We start from the raw sequence: 20,462 nt of genomic DNA, 5'->3' as shown, positions 1-20,462 counted from the left end.
ACATTAAATTTATATTTTTGACCAAATGAATATATGCGAGTGTGAATTTCCTCTAACACATGGGCATCTGTTATTATGTGGACTACACCCAGGCATGTGCTTCTGACACACTTGAGTGCTGGCATTCTTTTGCACGTTATATTATTTCTAGTTGTATGGATGATCGCCATATGGCTTTCTGCTGACAACATAACAGACTTACAATCTCCCCACCTTCATGTACAATGAATGAGCCAACACATCATATTAAAACATACCAACGCTTGGTATATTTACAGCTGGGCACAATAATAATTTAAAGGTCCAAATTTTAGGAGCTTTACTCTTAACAGATCATCTTTTTGGGAATTTTGAAATGAAGGTATACGCTTTCTTTATTTGACGCAATCTCATGCTTGAAGGACTCAACAGAATTTCTACCAGCTCCCTAGATCAAGTTGATTGTGGTGAGAAAAATCATCCTACAAGAAAAACGTGGCTACAAAACAAAAGTAGGCAAATAAACTGCTTATCAACAAGAGTTTGCTTCTATTTGCATGATACTACTCTTTATTTTCTAAAGTACTATTTATACCTTTATAAAGATATAAAGCATATTTATCTTAAACCCCTATTTTTCTACATCGTTCTGGAGGAAAACTACCTGTCAAATATTTACAAGGCTACATGAAATAAACTGCTTTACGTCAAGAACTGTTCACTTACTCTCATTTAAGGATGCACCAAATACAGATTTGGTTTGGGATTCGACCAATTGTCTGGCCAAACCGTATCCTATAATGTGACTTTTTGTCGCATAAAAAGGAAGTTAAATTTTTTTTGAAGGTTTGCATATTTGAAAAAAAAAAAAAAAAACTTGAGTGAATACAATTTTGGAAAAAATATAATACCTTGAATTTGTTAAGTTTGCAAGCTCAAAAAACATATGAAAAACTTGAATTGAAATACGTAAGTGCTTAAAGGGCATGTAAAGTCTAAAATAGACTAAGGCTAGAAATGCTGTATTTTGTGTACTAAATATAAACGTGAACTTACTGCACCGCAAGCCTGTGGTCTGGGCTGCTTAGGGATTGTCATAAACAAAGCTGCTTGAGTTCTGCATGGCTGGGAAGTAATAAGTATGATTGTTTCCCTGCTCAGCAGTTAGGGACCGTCTGACAATTCCTATCCACAGCAGTAAATGAAGGGAGAATTTCACTGCATACAGTCACGTTTCTTATAAAAACGGTACACATTTTTTAATTCAATTATATTGGACATAGGTTTCTTTTTCATTAAAGAAAGTAAAAATGGGATTTTATTTTTTTGCCTTTACATGCCCTTTAAATGTTGCCTATGACAACTACTTCTACATGAACTTTTAGATGCCAAATTTTTTAATTTGCGTTTTTGGGGGTTATGTAATATAAGGCACTAAGTTTGCCCATGAGCAGTAACCCATAGCATTCAATCAGCAGGTAAGATTTACTGGTCACCCGTTTAAAAGCAAACATCTTAGTGGTTGCTATGGGTTATTGCTACTGGGCAAACTTAGTGCCTTTTATTACATAGGGGAGTTTGTGCTTAATAAATTTCTAAAATGTACAAATTAGAAATATAAGTAAAAAAAAAGGCAATTATTTGAAATTGAGTGTTGATAAGTCACAGACTATGTGATTGGTTTGGTGCAATTCTTTTCAAACATATTTTCCATTAACATCCAAACGTACAGGTAGTATGATTTAGAGAAAGGTGTCTAGTTTTTTTTCATGGCTTATTATTGGTTTATGGAAAGCTGCCTGTCTCTCATATATTTCAGACCCTGGAGGGTAGATGTCAAGAGAAGATTGTGCCAATCGAATAGACACTTCCTCCTGCATACAAGGGGTGGCATGATTGTGATGGGCAAGACACCACAACCCCTTTGAGCAGTTTTGTTGGTGTAGAAATATAAATGCTAAAATGCATGCCATGGACATAACAAAAAGAATGTTTTATCACAAAATAATCCAAATAAATCTAAGTAACCTTTAAATGAAGTCTCTATCAGACAAACATTTAACCTTGATTTCCTAAGGAAGAAAAGAAAATACTTTGACCCGTTTTCTTTACTTCTATAAAAATGGAAATGGCTTAACAAGGTTGTCCTGCTGGTTCCTACAAAACAGTATAATGCAAGAATACAGAACACTGCATGTTAAAATCTACAGAATTCGGAGAAGGACTGGGAATTTTAAGACATTTTAATAGCTCTCTCTCCATCCAGTATACATGATAAATAAATGAAATAAGATACTTCCTTTCTGAAACTATCTCATCAGAAATCTTGATTGCTCATGGACTGCCCTGTGGGAAGCAAACATTCTAATATATGTAATGATTGGTGACTTTTCCATCATAATTCTGGCTCGGAGTACAAGAAAGTCAACAAAGAGATAGCAATCATTAAGAAGTTGTTGTTCTCTGAATATTTAGCTTGTCAACATTCTGCATACTCGTGGGTACTGTAGGAATCCTATCTACTTCTCTAAAAATGCGAATCAAATTGACAGGATCCAACGATGGAAAATGACGAGTGCTGGACAAAAGAATAACAGCAGAATTTTTTTCTCCTTGGAAACCAGAACATACAGAGTATTTGTCACTGTGGATGAGGGAGGAGAGCAGGATTTATACGAATAGTGTACCATAACATCAAGCTTCTTCAAGATTTCAGGAACATATTGCATTAGTTGTAGCACTGTGTTAAAATAATAATAATAATCCCCCAGCAGGGGAACTATTATTCCTTAAATAATACAACAGGTGCAAGAGGTAAATAAAACCCTGCCCAATACAGAGGTTATCCTTTGTGCCAGGATTGTTTTCCACATTTTGCAGAAATCTGATTTTATTGCTGTCATTACATTCAGGTATACACACAAATCTGCAACCAGATGTAAAAACGCCAGCACAAGGCTCGAAAATAAATTCCAGCAAAGGCTCTTATTTCTACAGCGCAGCAAGAAAGTCTCTCCTCCAATGTACATCAGTCTTTCTTAAAGATAATTCATCCCCTCTTTCCCTGGTATGTTGCTCTGTGTACTGTAATCATTTTTGTAGACAGGTTAGCAGATACATAAACATGATACTGACAAGGTTATAGGCTCTATTTATGATGGTGCAACAGTTTTCAGTGAAGAATTTACCAAGGTTTGCTGGAAGAAAACAAATATCTGTAATGATGAAATGTGCTCTGCTTTAAACCTCTGTGCTTCTAGCTGGCCCATGCTGAATTCTTGTAAATGTACAAGGCAGCAAATCTGCTGGGCATGGATGGGTCTGTCAAATGATTTTCTTGGAAACTAAACTGAAGATTATATTAAAAATATTTTGCAGAACTTTTCATACCTCACTCACAGTAGTCTCTTAAGGGCCCCATCATATTGCCCCATCATATTCACACTGTGGTCAATATAAACAGTAGCCAATTAACCTGCCTTGTATGTTAAAACCAGAGAAAACACATACGCATAGAGAGAACATACAGGAAAAAATGGATGCAAAACAATTTGCCTCTTGCTCGCTGTAATGCATTCTAGGAGCACAAAGAGCTTGCCTCGTTTGGAGGCTTCTTGGAATGTCCCCTAGAATGGTTGCCATTTCGAAGGGTTACCTAGGGAGTTCCAGGGCTGCAAGGTGTTTGGAAGTCCTGTACATACTGTCTATCTATACAGGGTCGGACTGGATCATTGGGGCCCACTGGGTTCCAAACCTTTGGGGCCCCGTGTGCATGAGCGAAAGCAGCGCAAGTCTCTGCATATTCGTTTTTTGGGGCCAGCCTATCGGGGGAACGGGTCTGGGCAGGCTGGGGCCCACCGGGTTTTTTCCCTGTGTCCTGCCAGCCTAGTCCGACCCTGTATCTATGGCACCAAACAGTGATAAATTCTGGTGCAAGGTGCAGAATTTAATATAGGCACCCTTCACCACTGGAAACCACTCCCCAATGAAGATAATGTGCTCCTCTAACAGAATATGTTACGCAGAGCAGCACTATCCCATTCAGGTTGTAAGAATAGGCGAAATTTGTATCTAATTAGTCTCCTGATGGTATTCTGATGGAACTGAAGTAGTTCATTTCAGGTTCTTCAACAGTTGGTGAAAAAAGTCACCTCCACAGCAATGTCATGAAAATTCATACCAACCCGGAGAACCTTTTATATATTTTTATTCAAGTAAAATGGCACTGCCTGTTTTGGACTTCAAAGGGTCCCTTCTCACGTAGTGCCATATTACTTAAATTTTATACAAAAGGTTCTCCTGTTGATTTGGATCTTTTTGGTGACAAAGACACTGGTCCCCGGAACTTTCTATGGGAGTCCTACAGCATGATATTAAGTACTGTATATACTCGAGTATAAGCCGACCCGAGTATAAGCCGAGGTACCTAATTTTACCTACGAAAACTGGGAAAACTTATTGACTCGAGTATAAGCCTAGGGTGAATGACAGATCAACCTGTTCCATTGCATACTTTTACTCAATTATTTGTTTCGTTGACAATTCATGCACATACCACATAATGCCAACCTGGTGCGACCTTTCTGCCTCGAGTTCGGGAGGTGAGTGACTGTCCAGACAGTCCAGGACCGGGTAGTGGCTCACTGCAACTGAGGGAGGATGGGGCAGCTAGGGGAAGATCCGGCCGGGAAAGGGGGAAGTGGACGCCCATGTACCAAGCATACTGACACGGGTATAAGCCGAGGTAGACTTTTTCAGCAGATTTTGTGTGCTTAAAAACTCGGCTTATACTCGAGTATATACGGTAGTTCTCCCAGGGATGCCTTGCACCTGAGACAGCACATGTGCACTATAGTAAAGCTGAAACAGATTTATTGTATGTTATATACTTAAGGAAGCCATGCAGCTTTGCTGGACTGGAACAAGAGTGCCTGATTCATTTGTTTTCAGTTGTCAGTAGAAACTTGCTGGGCGGAATGATTAGGTCACAAACCATCTAATTCTGAAATCTTACAAACCTGGACCAAGAGAAATAATTGAGTAGATGAGTTCTGAATTCTTAAATGTGGGTCTTCATTCCATGAATAACTAACGAAGCTTGTGCAGAATGTAACATTTGTTTTATAGATTTATTTATGAAGAACTGTTCCTACACTACAGGGAACAGCACTATCAGTTGAACGACGAAATAGAACATGAGGCTTTGGCACTTTAAACAGGTTCTATAAGCAAGTAGCAGCAGCTGCTTCCATCTAATAGGAGAAAGGAGTCCACTAAAGCCAACCCCGATTTCCAAGAGAGCATCCAAGCTCTGGCAGTTTAAGAAAATCAGCACTTAATGTTAAATATGAAAGAGATATCTGTCCTCCTATATTTGGAGTAATATAGAGGTTGCATAAAAAAACCCCACAAACTATTTTGTGCACTCAGCTTTCAGGATACTTCTCCATAAAGTTCATCTTTTTTCAGAAGTGATGTTTAGAGATTATAATGCAGTATTTATCAGGGCCGAACACATAAATGAAGCTGGGCATGGATACAGGGCAGCGAAACTGCAGCAATATTCCTATGCTCATTCGCACCAAACCCACCAGACTGTGTCCAACCGAACACAACAAATTGTGAAGCAAATCTCTGTTGATCCACCTGTTTCTACCAATTAAGCCACATTGGATCCCGCCTTCGCTGGCTACATGCAGATACTGTGATGGCAAACATGATGACTACTGTAAGAAGTTTTAGGAACAAATATACCATATAGGTACATATATGAGAATGTCATTCTATTACAGCTGAAATGAAAGCTGTATATATATATATATATATATATATATATATATATATATATATATATACACACACACACACACACACACACACACACACACACATACATACATACATACATACATACATACATACATACACACACACCCAAACTTGTAATGTATCTTTTATGCATAGATGAAGATTAAATTCATAAATTTTTGTTCTTGATTTAAAAAAACTTTTTTTGTGCAGAATGAAACTGTATTTTGAAACTATTCAATATACCATCCTAAAGGACTTTATAGAGCGCTATTGAATACACCTCCTTAAAAGGGCTTGTATGAAGGGCTATTGGCTATACCCCTTATCAGGAAAATGCCAGGTCCCGAGGATTCTGGATAACAGGTCCCAATACATGTTCCTCCTTGAAGGCCTTATAAAAATAGTGATTAGATATGTTTCTTTAAAGGGCTTGAACAATCTATTTCTAAAGGTGGCCATAGATGCAAAGATCCGCTCGTTTGGCCACATCGCCAAATGAGCGGATCTTTCCCCGATATGCCATTAACAAACATGGCTATATCGGGGGTAATCTGATTGTTCGGCCGTATGGCCGAACGATCCGATTACGATGTGCCGTGGGCTTCCGGCGGGATCGGTCGGGTCAAAATCAAACCTGACCGATCGACCAAACGACCAATCTCCGCCAGACGAAAGATGTCAGCACACGCCACACACAATCCGAAAATCGTACGAATCCTCAATTCGTACGATAGGATCTGTGTGTCTATGGCCACCTTTAGCAGTGATAGACATGCCTTTTTACGTAGAAATCTGCCAGACAAAGTGGTCAATTGATTAATTTTTCAGATCTGGCTTTTACGCAAAAAATCTGAAAAAGTCGAGGCTAAAGCCTGTCGAAAACTTGTAGAAGTCAATGGCACATGTCCCTTTTACAACTGGAAGATCTTTCTTTGATTGGTGGTTGTAGAGGTTTTTGGTGAAGTCTGAAGATGGCTTTTATGTGACAATACGAAAAAGTCACAGTTTTTGACTTTTCCTGTTTGAATTAATAAATGTCATGACATTCGTAGTTTCAGAGAAAGGGAGTTTAGTCATGGTTTCAAAAACCACAAAATGCTCAACCTCAAATAAACAGGCCTTTGCGTGTGTATAACCATTATTACAAGTAGAGTTTGGGCTCCCGCTGAAGTCATATGCACAGTTTTGCCTCCATTAGCGCATGAACAATGATGAGCCATATGTGCAATATACACCGGCCCCTGACTCCCAAAATGTTGAGAGTAGCTTCACATGGAGCACACACAGGCTAGGCTCCATTTATAGATCCATACATATGCCATGTATGTAACATGTGCCATCCTCTAGCAAAGGCTAGGCTCCCAAAATGTTGCTTCATACGAAATATTTAAGTCTAGGGATATTGCCCGCATGCTGTGAGCATTTACCAACGACTCCATCTGTAAACTCCAAATAAAAGTAGAAGCAAATACCCTGCTTATATTGAGGGAACAAAGACAGCGATAGCAGCAGCCCCGCTCATATGTACACATTTAAATATGCAGAGAATCAATGCAATGTGCACAGAATAAGCTTTGTGCTCACGTATTATCTTCTCAGGAACAAAAGTTCTCTATCGGGCCACTGATGCATTTCTATGTTTCAGGCATTTCCTCTTATCAAACAATAAGCTGAATGTTACAATTCTCCAGATAACATCAATAAACAAAAAAAGAGAATACATTTTTATTTGCGTTAATTGATCATAAATTCCTTCCTTTCGGCAACAAGAGCTGGATTGTTCTCTAGCTAAGCTGATGCTCTGCACTGCTTTCACTTTAGAAAAAATAACTTAATGGCAGAATGAATTCTAGTATCTTAACTTTTTTTTTTATAAAGAGACCGAGCAATTCGAGATTTAAGACATTGGTGTCTTAAAATAAAAGGTACTTAAGATCTCCAAAAAAAAGGAGACAATTTAAACGATCGGGGCTAAAAATACACTGCGTCCCGTTCTTTTACAATCAATAAAATAGAAGATCTCCTCCACGCTGTCAAGTGGGTCAACTTTCATTGTCTGATCTTGCTTGGATGATTCGGTTGTATCAAAGTGCTCAATTTAGCATAAGGTTACTGACTTGTGAAGGGATTACTGCAACTTCTCCTCAGCCTGGTGATTTGCTTAATGAGAAGTATGCTTCTATGACTGCTCGCGTTCACCGAAGAATGGAAAAGCAGAATCCAGGGGTCACGTTAGCAGGCCACGTATTAAGCATGCCAGATATGAGAAGCTTAATATTCTTCAAGCGCTGCTTTTCTTCTCTTGCATGATTCAGACCCAAATCGTTAGGTTGTTTTGTAATAAAACATGACACGTACTATACATTTCCCCATCCTTGGATATGTAGAACGGAAAAGATATGACCCTTGTTGCCTTCTGTACTACTGACTGATTATCACGGCCGTGCCGCTCTTCTGAACTTGTTATAAACATTCTCCAGACAAGCTGTCTGATGTTAGTAAAGGCTAAAATGTATTGCCACAAACATTTCGTGCCAAGAAAAGAGTTACGCAAGAAATTCACACGTTTTGTAGAATCTAAAGGCTATTCTGGTATTTCCCCACAATGCTGGGACTGCAATGGTAGGAAATGAGGCATCACATTCCAGTGAATATGCTCAATAAGCTATGTAATCTAGCTTGGGTAATGTTAAAGGGGAAGTAAAAAAAATAAATAATAAACATATTTCAAATGATCCAAGTATTTATAGAATGTACTTTAATATTATAATCTGAATTAAAAGCAGTTTTCTACTGCTAAACTAGGACCTTTGGCTGAGCAGCTGTCATCTAGGGCTGCTGATACAACAACCCCAGGAATAAATGAATATACAAGGTGGACCCTGCTTTGCATGTAGCTCAGTATGTCCCCTTGGGAGGTGTGCTGTAAGCCATAGGGAAGGAGCTGCTTCCCTAAGGTTTCCAAGTCCCCTGTGTAGCTTGAACCTGAAAATGATGCACAATCCGGGGGCAGATGTAGGATGCCTATGTGTATCCCCCTGCTCATGAATACAGTGTTAAGTTTGCCCAGGTGCAGTAACCCATAGCAACCAATCAGGAGGTAGCATTTACTGGTCATCTGTTTAAAAGCAAACATCTTATTGGTGGCTATGGGTTACTGCACCTGTGCAAATATTGTGCTTTTTATTACATTTGGGGGTTAATGTTTTGCTCTCCCACAAACCCTTTATCAAGATCAAAAGGTTGAAGAATACAGTACAGGTATGTGATCCCTTATCTGCAAACCCGTTATCCAGAAAGCTCAGAATTATGGGAAGGCCATCTCCCAGAGACTTCATTTTAAGCAAATAATTCTAATTTTTACGAATGATTGGCTTTTTTCTCTGTAATAATAAAACAGTTCCTTGTATTTGATCCCAACGAAGATATAATTAATCCTTATTGGAGGCAACACATTCCTATTGTGGGTTTATTTAATATTTAAATGTTTCAGAAGACTTAGGTGTGACAATACAAATTACCAGGTCCCAACGATTTTGGATAATAGATCCTATAACTGTACCTCATACATACATACAAAAAACATATTACTTTTTAGTTTAACATTTTAAGCAACAAAACTTACTATTTGTAGGTTTCTGAGCGGATATATTCAAAGACATGAGACACTCCCACTTGGAACTGATCAGCAATCGGTGTGACCCAAGGATTGTTCTCCGCTTTAAACACCTGCTTCTGGCCTGTGAGATCCAAATTGCCTGCGAGAGAGAAAGAAAAGAAGTTACATTTAGCCACTGCTGTTGGGAAACCTAAAACTTGGACAGTTTACATTTCTTTCCATGAGATTTAAAGCTCGAAAGAAAGAAAAGAAGTTACATTTAGCCACTGCTGTTGGGAAACCTAAAACTTGGACAGTTTACATTTCTTTCCATGAGATTTAAAGCTCGAAAGAAAGAAAGAAAGAAAGAAAGAAAGAAAGAAAGAAAGAAAGAAAGAAAGAAAGAAAGAAAGAAAGAAAGAAAGAAAGAAAGAAAGAAAGAAAGAAAGAAAGAGAAATGAATTCAAAGAAGCACTGAAAATGAATGAAAGTATCCCCACTTTTAAGAACGCAATCTATAAATAATTTTGAAGAAAAGTTGGAAAAGAATAAGAGACTGGGAACACATCACTTGTCAAGAACAAGTTGGAATGTGTCTCCTTAACTTCTGCCTTCAACTTAAAAGCAATCTGCTTTCTAGTTTTCACCAGAATTTCAGTCTCTGTACTTGAATGGGAAGTTTCGTCTTTACATTTATTTCTCTTGCGGAACAAATCATTCTATAGGGAATCTGATGTTTACACTGGAGACCCGTGATGCGTTGGGGACACCTACAGGTGTTCAGTTGGGCTGAGGTCAGGAAAAATTCACAGTGACAAAAAAAAATTGTCACACGTTAAAATTGGTGTGAGCATAAAAATTGTCGCACGTCAAAATTATTTTGACTTCTATGCATTTTCGCCATTTCACAAAATTGTTTTGCCCATCACTAGATATAATTAATCCTTATTGGAGGCAACACAACCCTATAGGGTTTTTTTCATGTTTAAATGATATTTTAGTAGATTTAGGGGGTTATTTATTAAAATCAATGTTAAAAACTCGTAAAATTTTTTACTTTAAAATCCTATTTGGAAGTTTCTGTGGTCTCCTATTTCGGACTTCTCTCGCAAAAATCCAGCTAATTCAAGCTTTTCAGGAAACAAGCCCCAAAAAGATTGAGAGATTCGTGAAAAATCTAAGAAAAAAAAAAACGTATCCAATTAAATCGTGCTTTTTAAAAATAAATAAGGTCCAATAGTGTATTCTAGTTTGGTGGGAGTTCTTTTATTTAAATACTCGGAAAATTTCAGATTTGGATAAAAATGCCCCTATAGGTATGATGATCAAATCTATAGAAAGATCCGTTATCAAAAAAAAACCAAGGTCCAGACAATTCTGGATAAAAGGTTCCCAATATGTTCTGGCGGATAAAGTCAAGAAACAATGAAATGTGAATTCATACTAAACACAGTAAAAAAATTGGTGTAACAGACAACCTCCGCCCCAAAGCAAGTCACTTATTAAGAATATATTTTGCTATATCTTGCAATAAATGCTTTGCAGTTCCCTTCTAGTGATGTATTTATGTATTCCATCACGATTAGGTTAGCGAGAATTTCAAGTGAACGTCGATAAACATTTACACACTTCTGACCCTTAAAAATGAATATTGCTGTGCTAAGGATACCCCACTACTGTGATTTGATTTGTTTTTACTGCAAAGCATTTTGACAATTTATGAGATTAATAGGGCTTTTTTTTTTTTTTGGATATCCATCGCTCAACCAAACAAAATGAAACACAATCATTCCCAGCATATGCCCAGCTCAAACAAAATCACTCTTGGAAAAAAAAAATGAAAAGAAATCAACTCTCAATAAGTGATTTTAGCAGCAGACTGGTAATAGGCAACAGATGTGCATTAATAAATGTGTCTTCCCACGCATGATACGGATGTCACTGCACTGCAGGTACCATCACTTCTGTTACATCACTCACAGAAGGGAGCCAGCTTACACCTGATTCAGAATTTTTGCTATTTTCTTCTTGGCTTCAGGAATCAGAAAGACAATTTTGCCATCCTTGACTAAACATTTTAGGTAAACATCTTAAACATTCATTTTTTCGAAATTCAGATATTTTTTGTGGAGCCAGATGGCACAATGGTTTCCTATTTTGATTAAGAGCATTCTAAATGAAATGAAAAAATATTAGCTTGTCAGAGCTGGACAATATAAGGGCAATATCTATTTATATCATGATAATGGATAGATAATAAGAAATGTACAACTAGATAATAACTCCACTTATTGATGTGGATGTTAATATGGGAGCTCTGCAAATTTGTACCAAACAACTTCAATATTGGGACAAGATAAAGCATTAAACCTCTGGTGGGGTAGGATGGCAAAGAAGCACGACAAAACAATGTTCAAGGTGAAATCATTATGTCTTTCTAGTAGACATAAATAGATGCCAAAAAGTAGGCTACAAAGGTGCCATGCAGAGTCTTCAATCTACCAGACACGTTGGATTGAAGAGGACAATACACGTAATTTTCGGAGGACTTTTTGGATTTAAAATGGCTTATGCAGAAATAAACACTGTTTACAGTATTGGAGAGGGGATTTAGCACTATTTCAATTTTTTTATTCTTTCTGATGCAAACTGCCATGCTTGGGTTTCTTGAGGTCACTGTATATGCTACATAAGAATTTCAACGTGTCTTGTTTTAGTATCCATTCTGGTAATTGTTTGTCTCAACACCGAGATGTCTATTCTCTTCATAATATATGCAAAACACACAGGATTTGTCCAAAATGCTAGCTGGTCCTACTACTTTAAATCGGAGGTCTACCCACAAACATTTTTTTAATAATGAGAGAAAATGTAACTACAGGAGCAGAAGCCAGATGATTAACAGACCTGAAGGAGATCGGACAGTGACTACACAGTTTAAGGGTGAAGACAGATTAGATTAGTCACCTCACTATTAATCTCCTCTAGCCGGAGCAACTAATCTCCTCTGAATATACATGGTGCAAAGTTGCTGGAAGTTTCATTGCAAGGAAATTTCAGGCTACTTCAGAAATTAGTGGCACCAAGAACGTTTCCTCCGCTGCAATTCTTATGTTAGCCACTGGGGAAGCATTCAGACGAGATTAGTCACCCCGACTAGAGGAGATTTATCCGGGGGCAACTAATCTCCTAGACTGTCTTCACCCTTCAGGGGAGATTAGTCGCCCAACGACAAATCTTCCCTTCTTCTGGGTGACTAATCTCCGCAAACTACCGCCTCTGCTGGCTAAAATGTAAATCTCTGGTGGGATGGCACAAGGAGTGATTCATTTTCCGAAGTCGCCCAAAGTGGAAACTTCGGGAAACAAATCGATCCGAGTGCAGTTCGGGGAGATGAGTTGCCCCAAACAAGAGAAGATTTGTCACCAGGCGAATAATCTCCCCAAATCTGAGCGTGTCTCTGCCCTTAAGAGTCAGAACCAAGAGTGGGTTATGTTTCCAAACATTTAAACATAACTTTAATACACGTACCCGTATAATGGAAAGTTAGAATTACATCTTCTTTCTTAATGCAAAAGCCTATTTTTGGGTGGACATGCCCTTTAACCGCCATGGCATGTGAACACCAATTTTTTCAAGCCAGTGTTTTTAAAATGTTGTGTACGTCTGATCTAATGGCCACCAACTCAAAATATACTGGCAGATCACAGCTGCCCTTTGGCCACCCCTGTTGGGCTATGAATAGCACACATGGCTTTTAATTTGATTATATTTTTCATTTACTGTACTTCCTTATGACAATTATCAGTCACAATACCAATGCATTTACCACCTCATTGTGACCCTCCTGGGAGCTCAAACTAAATGCGAAATATTACCCTAACATGTTTGGGATACGGCTTGATCTTGCCGGTGTAATCGTCTAAAAAGCATACAGTACATGTATCAGTATGTTCAATGAGCAGAGTACAAGATTTGTCAAGAAAAAAAAAATCAAATATGCCATAGTGTTTAAATATAGGATGCAATATTGGACTGTATGGAATATGTGTTTTTTACCCCAATATTGTGGGTAGAATGCTTCCACAACAAATATGGTAGATCCTATTTTAAACTCTATGGGGCACATTTACCTAGGGCCGAATATCGAGGGTTAATTAACCCTCAAAAGTCGACCGTTGAAGTAAAATCCTTCGAATATCGAAGTCGAAGGATTTACCGTTATTCCTACAATCGAACAATCGAAGGAATAATCATTCGATCGAACGGTTCGAAGGATTTTAATCCATCGATCGAAGGATATTCCTTCGATCAGAAAATTGTTAGGAAGCCTATGGGGAGCTTCCCAATAGGCTAACATTGGCCTCTGTAGGTTTTAGGTGGCGAACTAGGGGGTCGAAGAATTTTTTAAAGAGACGGTACTTCGACTATCGAATGGTCGAACAATTTTTAGTTCGAGCCGTTCGATTCGAAGTCGAAGGTCGTAGTCGAAGGTCGAAGTAGCCATATTCGACCATTCGAAATTCAAACTATTTATCCTCTATTCCTTCACTCGAACTAAGTAAATGGGCCCCTATGTAAAAATATTATAGAATTCTTAGAAGGCTTGTTCTGGCCAGTCAGGAATCGAACCTGTTTAAGATGCAACAATATAATGTCAAAATCTCTTTCTAAAAGTTGAAGTTAAATATATTGTATGAAGATATTCTGTTAAATACACCATCATCTGATGATTGCTTACAACCACTGAGCGTAATGTCCTTTTGCAACAGTCCATGATGATCCAAGGTTTAAGCAGAATATTAAAACTCTCTTCACGCAGACAGCAGAAAACTACAAATCCCACCATCCTCAGTCAGTTATTAACATCCCCTGGCTCTACTGAACAGAATGAATAACACATTTCACCCTGTACCTCTCAGACAGCCATGGCCCTAAATGCTCTACGCCTCAATGGTTCCGCTTTGAAGCCATCTGCTTTATTAGCGAGTTCGGAAGCAGGGATCAGGCAGTATGCGGCCAGATTAAGCACAGCGACAGAGAACCCAATAAGTTGAAAGCCCGTTAGTCTTAAATGAAGCTCGCCGGATACTGCTCACTATGCAGTGCCAATGCCAGGAGCTCAGGAGAGATTCGGCACTGTGATTAGCAGTCACCTCTTGGGCAGCGCTGCCATAAAGATATAAATCACTCACAGTGTTGTTGTGCAATTGCAAATTGGATTTTGCGTTTATTGCTTACCACTGAAAAAGTCTTTGTTTCCAAAGTCATATGAAGTATTCTCCCTCAGAGCAAATATCATCTGTATTAGAGTCAGGGATGATCAATTACAGATTACACACACAAAAAGCATAAATGCTCAACTTTATACTGGCCAGGGCATGTATTTCCCCTACTAAGATATAGGGGGAAACATTATTCCAGTTCTCCCCAACACTGGTATCTTTATTGATGGTGTTTTAACATTATAATCCGCTATAAACATATCTGGGCACATTAATAGATATTTCTAAAGGATAAACAAATTTTGTATGATTTTAAAATAATTCTTTGAAGTTAAAAAAAAAGATCACGTCTGTTGAAAATACACCTCCCACTGACTTTTTCACTTTAATCTTCGAGACTGCCAAATCTTGAAAAATTTAAGTTTGTAAAAATCATTTTCAAAAATATTTAAATCTGGCTTTTTTTTTCCCTTTCATTGTGCATGAATTGCGGTAAAAAAAATTGCATTTGCGTTTTAATAGATTTTCCCCTTAGGCCCCTGTCAGATTTACACACTAATTTTATCAGTAGTCAGTGAAACAGTCTGTATGTATTTATGGAGTGCAGGAGGAGTATCAGGAGAAATTCCACTTAAGTATAAGGACAACATACAAACCTCAGACTCCCTTGCTGGCAGGCAGCAAAGTTATCCATTGCACCAAATGTGTGCCAAAGATTTATCAAAGACCATTAAAACAATATACAACATTTGGTAGTGCAAAATAAAATGTTAACTCACCAAGTAATGGAAGAGGCCCAGGTGCACTGCCCTGAGCCTTCAGCGACGGGATTGGTTCAAACCAAAGATTTGTAGAGCAGGCACTCAAATGAAGGCAATCTTCCACCAGACAGTAGATATAATAGATGGAGAGTGGAGGAATTTCACTCTAGAGGACTGTGGCGACCTCTAACTTCATTCTTTGATAAATATACCCCTTAGTTGGTAATATGAAATGGGTAAGGCTATATATGTGAAATCATAAATAATTTTGCTTATATCTACTGCCTGGTGGAAGACTGCCTTCATTTGAGTGCCTGCTCTACAAATTTTGGGCTTGAAAAATTAAAAGAATTTCAATGTTGTCACATCCAAAATGACAAAAAATCAAGTAGCCAGAACACAATAAACAATTGTTCATAATAGTCAAATACATTTATTGTATATAGTAACAGGGTATCTATCATGACTTTTCCAAGCAGAAATGTGCCGGAACTAGGGGGCAAATTTACTTATGGTCGAATATCGAGGGTTAATTAACCCTCGATATTCGACTGCCGAATGGAAATCCTTCGACTGCGTATATCGAAGTCGAAGGATTTACCGCAATTCATTTGATCGAAAAATCCTTCGAATTGTTCGATTAGAAGGATTTTAATCCATCGATCGAACGACCTTCCCCATAGGCTAACATTAACTTCCGTAGGTTTTAGGTGGCGAACTAGGGGGTCGAAGGTTTTTTTTTTTAAAGAGACATTACTTTGACTATCAAATGGTCGAATAGCCAAAAAAAACATTCGTAATTTGAAGTATTTTTTATTCTATTCCTTCACTCGAACTAAGTAAATGGGCCCCTAGGGGTAGACAGAATACGAACGTGCCTAGGGAGGAATGGGGCACTAAGCACGTACGTCTTCACACTGCCTACCACTAGTCTGGACCTTGGGTGAGGGTAACAGCTGGCGCCCTGGAAGATTTTTAGATGCTGCTTTAGACATTACCACGAGGCAGTTGGGTGTGATTGAGGTTTGGCACTGGTGTAATAACGTCCCTATCACATCAAAACCCAATTAAGCTGAAAGTATATTTTTGGGGTGCATGTAGAAAACATTTCACATAGGTTCCTAAACCCAGGCTCCTACTGCAGCAAGAATACAATGCTAGACAATGCCTCCCTATACCATAAATACTTGCAAAAGTGGCAGCATTCAGTTATAATATTCGAGTTTCAGTTTTTACATTAGAAGCTAAAACCTGTCAAGTAGTCAATGGGAAGTGAATATTCAGCATTCTTTTTGACTATATTTTTATTTGAAATTTGACAGCTTTATTGAACATAAATGGAATAGATTTTTTCCCCATGAATAACTTTTTTTTAAACTTTTCCTTCAATAAGCCATATAACATCAATCATGAAAAATAGTAAACTCCCTTCCCATATGTACAGTATTACAATAAAAAAATATGAGGCTTTTCCATGTTGGTGACTTTTTGGGTAAATGACGGTAAACAAAGCTCAGCTGGTCTTTAATGTACTATTTTCAATTTCCCTTACAGTTATTTTAAATTATTCTATTTAGAAACTTCTGTTTAATTAAACTAAAGCAGAATTCTGTTGCCAGCTTTTTTCCTGTAGTCACATTTAATTTACTGTACATATTAAACAATCTGGGGAATTCCGTGACGTTCGTTACCTTCCAGCCTGTGTATTCCCCTTCACAGCAATCGCTTTAGCAAGTCATGTCAATCTCTCATTCCACAGGTTTCAAAATAACAGTTCTGTCATTAAGAGGTGTTAAGAAACCTTTAATGGCAAATAACATACCAGAATTGCTTTGCTTGTGTTTGCTGCCTGCGTTTTGAAAGCACTTTGTAAATGCTTTGATGGGCAATAAGAGCGAGCAAATCATCACTGATGGTAAGTTTAGGAAACATTATGAAATACATAGATAAGAATCGAGAATTGGTACCTTTAAAACAAGGAACAGATTTGTAGCCATAATATTTATTTTTAGTTGTGTAGATAATGCTCAGTAATGTACAGGGATCCATTATCCGGAAACCCATTATACAGAAAGCTCCGAATTACGGAAAGGCTTGTAATTGATCCAAACTTAATATATAATTAATCCTTATTGGAAGCAAAACCAGCCTATTGGGTTTATTTAATATTTACATGATTTTCTAGTAGACTTAAGACCTCAAGATCCAAATCATAGAAAGACAATCTCCCATAGATTCTATTTTATCCAAATAATCCAGATTTTTTAAAATAATTTTGTTTTTCTCTGTAATAATATGTACCTTGTTCTTGATCCAAACAGATATAATTAATCCTTTTTGGAAGAAGAGCCATCCTATTGGGTTTATTAAATCTTTACAAGATTTTCTAGTAGATTTACTGGAAAAGGTGGACACACCACCTTTAAGCAATGATAGAACACACCACAATTTACTTTAGTCACTGCTTTTCAACATAGCAAAGTTGAACACGTGGCCCTTTTGGCCTTACCCCAAGCAATCCAATCAGGCTGACCTACAGTTTTTTATGCAATAGTGATTATCATCAAATTTTAAAAAACCAATGGGAATTTTGTCAACTGCAGAACACCCTGAATGGAAATGAAACCAGATTAAATGTTTCCGGTTCCCTGAGGATGATTATATCACCTTACTTGGTGTGTAGGTATAGAGTCAGACAAATAAGCAAGACCTGTTCAGGAAGGGGTAGAAGCAGTGTCTTAAACGGGATATGGTCGCTGGAATAAAAAAAAAAGTGTCCACCCACGCCTGCAAACATTATTTAGTTTGTCCTATTTTATCTGCACTTCACTACATCTTTTATCTTTTCTCTAAGAAAAGACTGACTGTTCTTCTCAGAGTTACCCTCTGACCGCACCACCCACTTCCACTGAGGTTTTCCAACCGAAGACTTTTCTGGTTGAGGTTTTAAGGGAAAAACTCTAAAAATTCTATGTTGTTTTATCTCTACAAATTTGAGATTTATTATACCCCAAAGCTGATGAAAATAATCCATCTCAAATGATCTCAAGTAACTGAATTTGCCCAACACGGGTCACAGAACCTCAAAGTGATGTCCAACACCCTTTTTACCACATGGGTGGTAAATCATGTGCTTTTGTGGGGAACATACATTCACTGTGATGGTCAACTTCCTTCCCCAGGGAAGGGATACATAGTTCTAGTTACTGAAACAAAGTAACTTCAAAGGGTCTCCATAGGCCTGCAGCATGTATGGCCCAAGGGCTGCACAATATATGTTGGCGCTCTAAAAATCCAGGTTAATAATAATAATCAACCAGGTTTAGGTGTCATGTATGCCCAATGGGTGCCATGTATGCTCAGCTTAGTTCAGCATAACTTGATGTGATGTTTTTGGCCAACTTTAAAACAGGATGGCAACTATATAACACATCTCCTTATATTTATATGCATATAGTATATAAATATTTCCTTATATTTATATACTACATGCAGATAGTAAGCTGCAACTTCATCCTTTACTACACATTAAAAAAAACCAAGAAAAATAAATAAATAAATATACATACATACATACATACATACATACATATATATATATATATATATATATATATATATGTAAATGGCAGAAACATTTTACATATAGCGCTTCAGCTGATCCATGCAGAACCATCAGACAAATACAACACTGATAGAAACCAGACACAAGGAAAGCGAGATTTCAGATTCGATGTGCTAAAAACTTGGTGTGACTTCCAAGGCACATTCAGTAAGTAAAGGATTTATTAAGTTAATTAAGGAAGGCTGTGCAACGGACATAATAAAGTAATTTTGAATTTCAACCTAAGTACCTCAAATCCAGTTTTATTAGAGGTTAAGGAATGGATCAAACAGAACATGCTTTGTGCAACCTGAAACTGAGAACATGTGTAAAATTACAAGTGACAAGTTCATCAGTTTCATATTTTGCCTTTTTACTCTTGAGCTTTGATTTTTTTATTGCTTTAGAGCTGGAAGTTAAGGCGCAGTAATGAGAATACTGAATATAACGACGTTATAGGCCAAACGGAAGGGAAAATTGTGGCACAATATAAAGCATGCCCTCGCTGTTTTATCGCTCACTTCACCAATCTTCCTTTGTGCTGTAGTTAAATGTGATCTAAATATGAGTTTACCTTTTTAAAATAGAATCAGTGTCACAAGACAAAAGTTTTTTAAAATGAAAGAAGTACCTTATTGAAATGATGTTCTACTGTAAGGGATAATCTGAGTTCAGGGGGATTATATTGGCACCAACTCCAAATAACAAAGGGACCCATAGGTTGAATATCACTAGGCCAAATATTGAATTAACTTTAAACCAATCTTCCTACGCTGACCTGAATGTACAAATTTGAAGAGAAGGCAGCCCTTCCCTTTCACTCACTGAATTACAAACAGGTCCCCCAAGCACTTACCCTACCTACCCCCATCCACATACCCAGAAACAGTAAGAGCTAAGGCTAGGGACAGAAAAGGCAGAAATCATCCTGCTGAAATCCACAGGCCAATTTCAGCCCCGACTGCTAGCAGAATTCTCTTATGTATTGGTGTCTGGAAGTCTTAGATCGGCTCTGCCACTATCACACTTGATGGATTTTGGTTCAAAATGCAAAGTCTTGATGAAATTCACAGAGTGTGTTTGCTCCAGGGCTGACACAAGGCTTCTGGACGCAAACACAGAAGAGGATTCTGCTAGTGGTTGGGGGCTGAAATTGGCCTGTGAATTTCATAGTTGTTTTTTCAAAAAATTGTCAAAATCGATTTTTTTTTTGGTTTAAAAAAAAAATCTAAATAATTGAGTTTTTTAAAAATAAAAACTCAAATTTTTCGAGATTTATTATATCCCAAAGATGGAAATAGCTTGAATTCAAATATATACCATCTAAAACCAAGGTCATGTAGAAAGTCAAAGGCAGAGGTCTCTTGAACCATTTGAAGATGTTAATAGCCTTCATGATGTTCAAGGTTTTTTTGGTGGGTTTCACTGAAAAACACAGTTTTTGTTCTGTCGAATACTCAATCAATTTGAGTATTCGTGTTTTT

General features: G+C 37.7%; 1 protein-coding gene across 2 annotated transcripts in view; it reads right to left on the bottom strand.

The window, feature by feature from the left end:
• The window catches only part of rsu1.L (Ras suppressor protein 1 L homeolog), an 86,592-nt gene that overhangs the window by 28,803 nt on the left and 37,327 nt on the right, over nt 1-20,462 (bottom strand). For both annotated transcript variants that reach the window (XM_018266478.2, XM_018266477.2), the window contains exon 8: nt 9,416-9,548. In XM_018266478.2, coding sequence (XP_018121967.1) covers nt 9,416-9,548 — 133 coding nt within the window. The remainder of the gene's footprint in view (nt 1-9,415; nt 9,549-20,462) is intronic.

Source organism: Xenopus laevis, chromosome 6L, assembly GCF_017654675.1.
Source record: "Xenopus laevis strain J_2021 chromosome 6L, Xenopus_laevis_v10.1, whole genome shotgun sequence".
Taxonomy (NCBI): Eukaryota; Metazoa; Chordata; class Amphibia; order Anura; family Pipidae; genus Xenopus; species Xenopus laevis.
Note: the sequence above shows the minus strand (reverse complement) of the source record. Positions and strands in the feature narration are given on the sequence as shown.